At 35.4% G+C, this 12,500-nt stretch overlaps 2 protein-coding genes across 3 annotated transcripts in view; one reads left to right on the forward strand and one right to left on the reverse strand.

The window, feature by feature from the left end:
- The window catches only part of LOC115232372 (proline-rich transmembrane protein 1-like), a 127,555-nt gene that overhangs the window by 43,701 nt on the left and 71,354 nt on the right, over window positions 1-12,500 (forward strand). The window lies entirely within an intron of this gene.
- LOC115232348 (proline rich transmembrane protein 1B-like) overlaps window positions 10,190-12,500 on the reverse strand; it is a 13,706-nt gene continuing 11,395 nt past the window's right edge. Inside the window, exon 4 of the mRNA XM_029802185.2 lies at window positions 10,190-11,772. Coding sequence (XP_029658045.1) covers window positions 11,617-11,772 — 156 coding nt within the window. The 3' untranslated portion in view covers window positions 10,190-11,616. The remainder of the gene's footprint in view (window positions 11,773-12,500) is intronic.

The raw sequence follows: 12,500 nt of genomic DNA on the forward strand, positions 1-12,500 counted from the left end.
GGCAGTAACATACATTGATTATGTAAACCAAAAGAAGTTTACATAGATAACGCTTTTATATTGTATTTTACTTTTGTTTATGTTTTTTGTTTTAACCTTAAAGTGTATTCTTATTTTTTAATATCACTTTTTGGAATATATTAGCATACATATACATACAATAAAAAAATATATTTCTCAATTTTCTTAGTTGATATAGGCTGTGTGGCAAGAAATTTGCTTCTCAATCACATGGTTCTGAGTTCAGTTCCAATGCATGGCATCTTGAGCAAGTGTCTTCTACTATAGTCTCGGGTCGACCAAAACCTTGTGAGTGGATTTGGTTGACGGAAACCGAAAGAGGGCCGTCGTATATATATATATATAAACTTAGATAAACTTAGATATGTTTCGACCAAAGATTGGTCCAGGCCATGTCTAACTTAATAGCACCACCTGATAGGATTATTCGAATCCTGTTTAAGTCAAGTTTTGTTCAAGTAGTGAGTTCTTGTTGGGTGAGTTGTATCCATTTTGTTCAAGTAGTGAGTTCTTGTTGGGTGAGTTGTATCCAATTATGGTGGCTTATCTGTATTCTTTGAAGGAATTTATCCAGACTCTGTTTAAAGTTGATGGGATCCTTTTCCTCTTGATCTCCCTCGGGACAATGTTAAATAGGGCAGGGCCTGTTGAGGAAAAGAATTATGTTGCAGTGTACATGTATGTTGTGATCTTGAATTGGGCAGGGAACGTATAGCCCGTGGTCCAAGTCTGGATGAACCTTGAAGCTAATGTTTAGGTCGTTTGGGCAAGTTGGCGGTATATTTTCCACATCGTACAAATGATGTACTGCTCACGGCGACACTGGAGGGAGTAAAGTTTCAAGGCTTTAAGGCGATCCCAATAATCGAGAGCAGCCATGCCTTCAATTTGTTTAGTGAGTGCCCTCTGGGGTGACTCAATTCTGGAGATGTTTTGTCTTGTGTGAGGAGACCACAGTAGGCAGCAGTATTCAAGGTGTGGCTGTACAAAGGAGGAAAAAAGTGGTATGATGACACCTTGTTCTCTGGACCGGAAAGTTCTTAAGATCCAGGAACTCATCCTACGAGCTATATCGACCTTCTTGTTGATGTGTGCACTCCAACTGAGATCGTCATCAACAATTACACCCAGGTCTCTGATATTGTTAGAGGCTGTGAGCGGTTCCCCTGAAGGAAGAGAGTATGGTTGTTTTAGTGAGGAATTTCTTCCAAAATGCATCAGCTCAATTTTCCCTCATTCAGTTGCATTTTGTTTCTGTCTGCCCATTGACTCACAGCATATAGATCAGACTGGAGTTGAGTTCGGTCTTCTTCTTCATTGACGATTTGCTGGAGCTTAGTGTCATCAGCAAATATTTTCACTTTGCAGTAATGTACGACACTGGAAAGGTCGTTTACGTAAATTATGAAGAGTAGCGGACCCAAAACAGTTCCCTGGGGAACACCGCTGGTGACTTTTTGCGGGTTTGAGTGGACTCCATCAACTACAACATGTTGTGTTCTATTCGCCAGGAAATACTTAATCCAGTGTAGAACTTTTCCACTGATTCCAACGTTTGCCAATTTTGAGAGTAGGATGTTATGGTCTACCCTGTCGAACGCTTTACTGAAGTCAAGATATATGACGTCAGAGTTCGAACCTGTTCCCAAGGCTTTGAGTACATCTTCAATGTGGTGTAAGAGCTGTGTTAGACAGTCCCTGCCACAGCGAAAGCCATGCTGATTTGCATTTAGGAGTTTGTGGGTCTCCAGGAAGTCAGCTATCCTTGATCTTAACACTCTTTCAAACACTTTAATGATGGGGAGGTGAGTGAGATTGGGCGATAGTTGACTGCGAGGGATCTGTTTCCCTGTTTGAAAAACCGGGATGACCGACTGGGATAGAAACTGTTTCGGTATATAACCTGCGTCTAACGAATTTATCCATAGGTTGGTCAGGGGACTGCAGGTTGGTATCTACATTCCTTCAGGAGACTAGCGGGAAATCTATCAGGCCTACAGCAGAGTAATGTTTGACCTCATTTATTGCTGCTACGATGTCGGTGGCAGTGAAGGTTATGTCTGAGATTTGTGTTGGGAGTCAACTTCGTTCGTTCGTTTCCCTTACGTCAATATCAGTGGGAACACTAAAGACAGAGCAGTATGTGTTCTGCAGTATTCTGCCATTTCTTTAGCATCGTGTTGGGGAATGTCGTTATCATCAATCAATGGCCCAATGGGTGAGACAGTGATTCTATGCTTTTTTGCATAAGAATAGAACACTTTTTGGGTTCTGTTTGATGTTTCTGATTACCCATTGTTCCTCCACAGCTCTTTGATTTTCAATGGAGGTTTTGTATATATATATGTATTATATATATATATATATATATATATATATATATTATATATATATATATATATATTATATATATATATGTATATATATACATATATATACATACATACATACATATATATATATATATATATATATATATATATATATATATATATATATATATACATATATATATATATACATACGTGTGTGTATTTGTGTGTGTGTTTGTGTGAATGTAGCCAAGGCGAGGATGCCTTATCCTCATGAGGGATTATTATAAGCGAAATTTCTCCAGCTATCATTGCTTTGTTACTGGAGATTCTCCTATTGAGAATCACAATCGGGTTTCTTCATAAGGCTTGATCTTGGCTTGCTCTTTGCCTTCACTAACCGAAGATGTTGTCTCTCCGAGCTTCTCGCGGTTTCTCCAACCGTCATTGCTTTGGTATTGGTCGTCATTCAGTCTCCTTTTATTCCAGATGAAAGATTTCTTTATATAATCCTAATATATACATCGACACATCATTAGTGATGTGTTTGAGGGCCATTGCTTTTCGGGTTTTTCCACAATTAGACACCTTTAGCCAGGTAAAAATTTGAAATAAGAAAAATTTGGGCAAACGGTCAAGCCTTTAAAAATAAAACTATCTAAACATTCCCAGCGTATTTTCTAATTCTATTCTCTACATCTGTGGAGTAAAATAACTTTACTTGTTTCATATATTTTATATATATATGTATGCATGTATGTATATATTATGTATCTTTGTGTGTAAATAAATATATATATATATGTATGTATGTATGTACGTATGTATATATATATCACGTGATCACGTGACCGACCAGACCATCAGATGTTGTTACGCATCGCTGGTCACAATGCGTTCGCATTGTTTTTGCCTTCGAATGACGCCACCCCGCTAGCTAAGCAAGCAGGCCAACAGAAGAATGAGTGGGAGAAAGAGTGGTGAAAGAGTACAGTAGGGATCACCACACCCTGCCGGAGCCTCATGGAGCTTTTAGGTGTTTTCGCTCAATAAACACACAACGTCCGGTCTGGGAATCGAAACCGCGATCCTACGACCGCGAGTCCGCTGCCCTAACCACTAGGCCATTGCGCCTCCATATATATAGAGATATATATATATATATATATATATATATATATATATATAATATATATATATATATATAATATATATATATATATATATATATATATATATATATATATATATATATATATTATATATATATATATATATATATATATATATATTATATATATATATATATATATATATATATATTATATATATATATATATATATATATATATATATATATATATATATATATATATATATATAATATTATATATATATATATATATTATATATAATATATATATATATATATATATATATATATATATATATATATATATATATATATAGTATATATACAAACCGTAAATCCTCGAGTATAATCCGCATTTTTTTCCAAACATTTAAAGGTCAAAATCCCGAGTGTGTACTATATACGAGGTTAAAAATGAAAAATATTTTCTAACCAATGTCCGAATCTCTATTTGCTGTCCGGCATTGTTTATTCAAACGTATTTTGTGATGTCGGGCGCGAAAATACCTTAAGCTAAACCTGAAAGCAATGAAGTCATAAAAGAATCATCCATAACTTGCAGTTAGCAACATTTATTAAACGTTATTACTGTTATTTCTTTATTTTCTGCAAACAAAATACACAAAAAGCTACACGTTTGCAATATGTTATATATATAATAATATTAGATGACGTTACCGTATACATCTTTACAAACCAAGGACGTTATATAGATCTCCTTGGCTCAAGTTAGAGAAGGGGTGCGTATTATACACAAGGTCTAGGTTTTTCAGATGTACAGCTCCCTTAAAAACCCCTGTGTATTATACTCAAGGGCGGACTAGACTCGGGGATTTACGGTATATATGAAATAAGGAAAATTATTTTACTCCACACGAAGAGAGATGTAAAAAATATAAGTTGAAAATACGTTGGAAGTGTTTAGATTTTATTATCTTTATAGGCTTAACAATTTGCACAGATTTTTCTGATTTTAAATTTTCTGGCAAAGTTTCTGTCTTTTTCACAAGGCTTAGTAAACAAAAAGAAAATGCAGCAACTGATTTAATTAATTGTTAATATTGTCACCATTCCTCTCTATGACCTCTTTCCATCTCTCAATGAGCTTTGTAATGCCGCCATCATAAAATTCCTTAGGTTATCAAGTGAAAGAGAAAACTAGCACATTCTCGACTTTAACTCTTCAATTAAGTCTTAATCCACTTAAATCCTTTTGTAATATTCTAAAGGATGGTAATCGGTAGGTGCGATGTTTGGAGGATATGGTGGGTGATGTATAATTTCCCAGGCATATTTTCTAAGAACTTTGGTGTGTTGTGCAGTGTGAAGTCTTGTGTTATCATGATAAATAATGATTTGTTTTCGGTTTGTTATGACGTGGGTTTTGGCTGCAAATTTCCTTTCAAATAGTTAGCTGTTGGCAGTTTATATATGTGTGTGTGTGTGTGTGTGTATGTATGCATGCAAACATTTATCTATATATTTATCGATCTGTCAAATGACTGAAACAAGTAAAAAAAAAAGTACAACCTACACAAGTCAATGTGTGATGAACAAAATAGGAATTTTGAAAGAAGTACAAATAAAACTAGTTTATAAACAGTGAATGGCTATAAGGGGTCTACCAAAGTAAAATAGTATCGATCAATCTAGTTTCATCTCCCTCAGAGGATTACACAATTTAAAGCAGTGAAATTTTTCAAGTACCCCACTAGGCATATAATTTGTTTTAGTTGACAAACCATAGTTAAAACAGATTAAATACTCAACATTAGCAATAGTCTTTATTTAAAACTCTAAAGAGACACAACCCAGCACCACGATGTGAGTTGTCTTTCAATCTCGTAGAACGTTTATGTTCTTCGTAATTTTCTCATATTCTCCTCGTTTTTCGTTTCTTCTATGGCTCTACGGTGTAGCCATGTTATTTGAGCCTGAACTATTGCGAAATCTTGCACAGTATATTACACAAGACTGTCCACATATTACTCTGTCTGAGAAACTTGAAGTGGATCACATAAAATACCTGTAATCATTAAATGACATATAAGTGTGTGAGTGTGTATCTTCTGTTTGTATACAAATTGATTATACGTATAGGTATATATATATACACATACATTTTATATATATATATATATATATATATATATATATAATTATATATTATATATATATATATATATATATATATATATACCGGAGTAAACACATAAATGTGAAACAAGGTGGAAAAAAGAGTACTCAAATACCAGTGGTAGAGTAATATGCTTTATTTTAAGCAGCAGAAAATTCAACAAAATCTGTTACTCTGAGTTTCTCGTTGATGTGGATTCTAAAAAGATAGGAAAATATTTACACACAACACACTAAATACACTTGAACACACACATTTAAAGTTAAACAATAAAAAAGGTGGGGGGGCGATGATGGGTAGGTGAAAGAAACAATAGAATATGCAGAGATTAATTAGTCAATAGAATGGCTAAGTGTAATCAATTTTGGTGTGTTGTGCAGTGTAAAGTCTTGTGTTATCATGATAAATAATGATTTGTTTTCGGTTTGTTATGACGTGGGTTTTGGCTGCAAATTTCCTTTCAAATAGTTAGCTGTTGGCAGTTTATATATATGTGTGTGTGTGTGTGTATGTATGCATGCAAACATTTATCTATATATTTATCGATCTGTCAAATGACTGAAACAAAATCAAAATTTGCCGGCAACGAGAAACTCAGAGTAACAGATTTTGTTGAATTTTCTGCTGCTTAAAATAAAGTATATATATATATATATATATATATATATATATATATAATAAAATATTAGGGAATAAATCCAAACTTACAGGAAAAAATCAGATTTAGGATTGAATCCAATTTTATAGTAAAATATTATATTATATTAAATTAGAGATAAAACCACTATTAGGCAAATCATACAATGAAAAACTTAAGCCAATACATAAGATTAATTAATTTATATTATTTAAATATATATCAAAATTATTAAAAAAGATAATTAATATAACACTACGATCGTTTCATGGCTGTTCAATTCTTAAAAATTTCGAGTTACAGTCATTCTTCAGGTGGTTTACATTTGGCGAGGTTTAATCAATGAACCACCTGAAGAATGACTGTAACTCGAAAATTTTAAGAATTGAACAGCCATGAAACGATCGTAGTATTATATTATTATCTTTTTTAATAATTTTGATATATATTTAAATAATACAAATTAATTATCTTATGTATTGGCTTAAGTTTTTCATTGTATGATTTGCCTAATAGTGGTTTTATCTCTAATTTAATAATATATATATATATATATATATCTATATATATATATATATATATATATATATATATATATATATATTTGTGTGTGTGTATGTGTGAGTGTGTATACATGCATACGTACATACACACGCACACGCATACAGACACACACACATAAAATTCAATATTCAGGATCTGAAATTTATTGGTGATGCGTAAACACGTGCTGTCTCAAACAGATCTATGGACAACAACCTCTACCGCATTTAGTATGTCATACACAGAGTGGGTAAAGAAACTGGCATGGGTGGGTCCCTTATCGATTTGGATAGGTGAAATGTTTTCGATACGGCCGACCACATATATTTGGCGGCCATTCTTACAGCGGTCGGTTTCGGTTCCGTTCTCCGTGGCTGAATTGCAGCAATGTACAGAGACATATACTAGGGAGTTCGGGTGACTTTTTGGAACCATTCAGCACCACGTACTCGGTACGTGAAGGATTCCCTTTCTTGCTTCTTCTCTCTTTTACTCTTTTACTTGTTTCAGTCATTTGACTGCGGCCATGCTGGAGCACCGCCTTTCGTCGAGTAAATCGACCCCGGGACTTATTCTTTGTAAGCCCAGTACTTATTCTATCGGTCTCTTTTTGCCGAACCGCTAAGTTACGGGGGACGTAAACACACCAGCATCGGTTGTCAAGCAATGCTAAGGGGACAAACACAGACACACAAACGCACACACACACACACACACACACCACACACACAACACACACACACACACACACACACACACACACACACACACACATATATATATATATATATATATACAAATATACGACGGGCCTCTTTCAGTTTCCGTCTACCAAATCCACTCACAAGGCATTGGTCGGTCCGGGGCTATAGCAGAAGACACTTGCCCAAGATGCCACGCAGTGGGACTGAACCCGGAACCATGTGGTTGGTTAGAAAGCTACTTACCACACAGCCACTCCTGCGCCTTCTGTATGTATTTACTCTAGAACTACAACTGCAGAGATTAGGGCATCCCACACAAACGAGGAGGCGGGTGAACCATATCGGCATATGCAGATGACGTTACCGTCATGTGGAACCAGGTACACAGACCTGGTCGGCACTACTCCAGAAGAATGCGAAGCTCTGACAGGAGCAAAAGTTATTCAAGAGAAGTCAGTGGCCCTGCCACTCGGCACCTGGAGAGGTAGGTCCATGCCGTCAATAATATCGTGGGACGCTAGACAGAGTTCCCGGTTAAATTGCTTTGGATTTTGTTTCGTCTAGATCTCCGGGTGCAGAAGAACTAGGACAAGGTGATGAGTAGGGTGGCCAATTTCATCCAGAAATGGGCCGAGAGAAAGCTGTCTCTGAAGGGTCGGGCAGGGGTACCGATCGCATACATCGCCTCCGTCATATAATACTTTATGACCGTCGTGCCTTGCCTCAGTTTGCAACAAACTAAACTGCAGTGCATACTCTTCGGTTTACTGTGAAAGGGAGGCGTTCCACTGGTCAGGTGCTCCATTTGTAATCAACCCGCTGAATGAAGAACTTGACATGGCGTGGCTGCTGATGCACAGACATGCGCTCAAGCTCCGACATACCTAGCGCTTCATTAACGGTAAGCAGGAGTGGTGGCCATTTGTCACACACGATCTTCTGCCGCTCGGTTTAGAGTTTTGCTTCAAGTTCCACAAAACCGTTTTCTTGTATTTGTATACTCTTTTACTCTTTTACTTCTTTTAGTCATTTGACTGCGGCCATGCTGGAGCACCGCCTTTAGTCGAGCAAATCGACCCCAGGACTTATTCTTTGTAAGCCTAGTACTTATTCTATCGGTCTCTTTTGCCAAACCGTTAAGTGACGGGGATGTAAACACACCAGCATTGATTGTCAAGCGACGTTGGGGGAGAAACACAGACACACACACATATACACACACATAATACATATATATATACATACATATATACGACGGGCTTCTTTTAGTTTCCACCTACCAAATCCACTCACAAGGCTTTGGTCGGCCCGAGGCTATAGTAGAAGACACTTGCCCAAGGTGTCACGCAGTGGGACTGAACCCTGAACCATGTGGTTGGTAAGCAAACTACTTATCACACAGCCACTCCTGCGCCTATACGACGTAGTAGTAGTAGTAGTAGTAGTAGTAGTAGTAGTAGTAGTAGTAGTAGTAGTAGTAGTAGTAGTAGATCCAGTTTGACCTTCCTTACAAAACTACCACATTTGTACAGGCCAATCGTCATGAAATTACTAAAAGCCGGATGCTAAACCTCGTTGAAAATCCCGTGAGGTGTAAGAAGATTAATTCAATCTGGTAGAAGAGAAAAATATTTGCTATTGATTTCATGACTGATACCCAGGCTGAACAACTTGAGGGAAGTGTAGCAATAATTGTTACCTCAATTGGCTGAATAATTGTCTGATAGTTCGGAACAGAAACCTCTGCATGGCCCATATCAAATAAGCTGCTGTTGACCAGAAGTTATCTTTAGCTACAAACCTCAAGCCAAAGGCTGAGAGCAAAGTTTGCTTCTTAGCTACTCAAGATCAAATCTTATTGAACTGGAACTACCAAATCAATGTGGACAAAAAATGGAGTTGATCCAAAGTGCCGATTCTGTAATGATGAGATTGAAAAAGTGGATCACTTAATGTCTGGATGTAAAGTTTTAGCATTAGTAGAGAATAAATCAAGACATTGACAGAGTTGGCTAATATCTACGCTGGTTATTATATTGCCATTTAAAAAATAAAACTGTCGACAAGTGGTATGGGAGGAAATAAAACGGTTCTTTGCTACTTTCCTGTTCATACAGACACAACAATCAAAGCTAATGAACCGAATATTGTTGGAAAAGACCAAAATGATAAAGTTTGTTTAATGATTGACGTGAGTATCCCCTGTGATCCTAATATTGAGGCAAAAGTATTTGACAAGCTCAGAAAATATAAAGATTTGTCCATTGATAATAATAAAAAAAATCTGGTATCTCAATGCGGTTACAATACCAGTGATTGTAGCAGTACTAGAAATGATCGAACAAGGAACTGAAACTCATGGGAGAAAGTTCCCTGGCTTACTGTCCCTGCAAGAAGAGTAAGATACGTCATAAGTATTGAACAGAGCATTGCCGCTGTATGAACGATAACTTTGTATGTATATATATATTTTTCTTTTACGCAACTTCATTTGGTTTTGTAAATGAACGATCTAGTGTGTTTATCTAAATGGCATATCAATGTAGCCAGTATGACCTAGGTGCCAGAAAGATAGTCGGCAAGAAATGGAAACAAAGTTTGAAGAAGAACGAAAAAAATAATTTTAGTAAAGATACAAGTCTTTACTCAAAATCCTGACTTCATAGAAAACGCACAACATAATTTTTAGTAAAGAAAATAATGGTTTATTTCATTGAATGTTAATTACATATAATATAGAAGTTGATTTATTGATGTGTTTACAGATATTAAACCGTTATTATTTTGTTAAAAACTGCATTAGTCGAATTACAGAATCATCTTTATGAGAGGAACTACTTTTAGATTTAGTTTTAGAAACAAATAGCATATGCAAAATTCCAATATACAAACTGCAAATGAAATTAAAATACAATAATTTGTTGTGAATTCCACTTCCTATTCTGTGACATGATCAGAAGAAATATCAATTTCTTTAGTAATCCAAACATTTTTGAATGAAAGCAATGAGAAATGTTCCTCAACATTTGTGGTTAACAATTTGACACAGTTTTCGTTATTAGACATCATAACAACCATTGCGTAAGATGGCAGATCGTTAGTCCACTGGATAAAATGTTTAGTAGCATTTCGTCTGTCAATCAATTGTGAGTTCACATTTCTTTGAGATCGATTTTGCCATTCATTCTTTTGGAGTCAATAAAAGAAATACCATTTGAGCATTGGCGGTGGATGTAACTGACTTACATCGCCCCTAAAACTGATGAGCTTGTGTCAAAATTTGAAACCAATATCTGAATGGAGGTTTCATTATTAACTATTATAGCAACCATTATCTAAAATATTATTAAAACAGCAAAATGTCAGATCCGTTAGAACGACGGACAAAATGCTTAGTGGCCATTCGTTTGTCTTTATATTCTGAGTTCAAATTCCGCCAGGGTCAACTACACCGTTCATCCCTTCGCTGGATGAAATAAGTTAGAGCAATGGAAGCGATGTAATCTACTATCTCGCTCCCCCGAAAATTTCAGGCCTCGTGCCTATAGTAGAAAGTATTATCTAAGATATTTCGTCGACATGTGTAGAGAGATTTGAGAAATTATTGTGTGACTGGTTTTGTAATTGTATGTGTAGTTAGTGTCCAGTTCGTGCTAAACTGAGATGCTGATTTAAGGCAATATTTTGGAAAAGAGGAAACATTTTAAAAATATGTTTCGCTTAACAACTGTGTTTAAAATAATTTAAAACTTTATTCCTGAGAATGCTATAAAGGACGTGTAAAATGTGTGCAACAGCATCACCTAATACTGAGTGACTAAAATGGATGGATGGAATGACACAAAAGGAGTAAGATAATCTGTAGATTTGCATGGTATTAATCCTTTATTGATTGTAGCGATTAGACTGAGGACGTAGAATTCACCGCTTAGAATCTATATCATTGTTTCATATTAAAAATCATATCAAGTATTACGAAATGTATCATTTGTTGATATATTTAAACACTTTTCCTAAGAATATGTTACATTATTAGAGTTAAACAAGAAGAAAAAAGAAGATAAAAGTAATAACATATTATTTGATATGAATCTTTTAAATTTCATGCCTTATAGGAAATATAGTCTGTAAAGGAAAAAATAAATTACAAAAATGCATACAATAAGAAAAATTCCAACGATAATTGATGAAGCAATAAATATTTTTGCTTTTTTGTTAGCTTCTAGGGCACCTGCTCTATCTCCATTTTGGGCCAATTGATTTGCCTAGAAGATAAAATAAAAGTTAATTTTAACATGAAATTTCACCCCAAATTTTAGAATCATAAAAAATAATTTATCAGGGTGTTTCTATGGAAATTACTTGCCAGTGTTCATGCTAACTTGAGACCAATAATAATATTTTTCTTTATTTCAAGATTCAGTACAATACAAATCAACCATCGTGCTCTAATTCAGTATTACTTATTAGGAGGCTCTGATGTCGGAAAATGAGGACGACAAATTGCCATGTTAAATGAAAAAAGAAATGGTTTCCAAATGGTTTAAAGTGGTTTCCAAATGCCTATTCGTTTTCTTGGTGCAGTGTTTACAGCACACATTTGTTAGGCTCATAAAGTGAGTCTGGGAAAACAGAAAACTGGTTACAATCACCAAGACTACTATCTATAAAGCCTGCGTTCTTAGTACGTTACTTTATGGCAATGCGACACGGAGTCACTACTCCAGACACGAGCTGCGTTTAAACGTCTTCTACCTTCGTAATTTGAGACGAATGTTGGATATTTGTCAGCAGAGTGGTATATTTACCGAAGTGTACAGCGTTACCTATCACTCCGTTAAACTCCAGTGCGAAACTAATCGGTAAGATCGGCCGTAATGGCTATAATAATGTAGACTTCGATTAATATATATATATATATATAACAAACAGTGACAAGTGTCAATGCGTTATTCGAGAGAACCTACTGAAGTCAGTCTGTGACCACAAAATA

This window comes from Octopus sinensis, linkage group LG2 (assembly GCF_006345805.1).
Source record: "Octopus sinensis linkage group LG2, ASM634580v1, whole genome shotgun sequence".
Classification (NCBI taxonomy): Eukaryota; Metazoa; Mollusca; class Cephalopoda; order Octopoda; family Octopodidae; genus Octopus; species Octopus sinensis.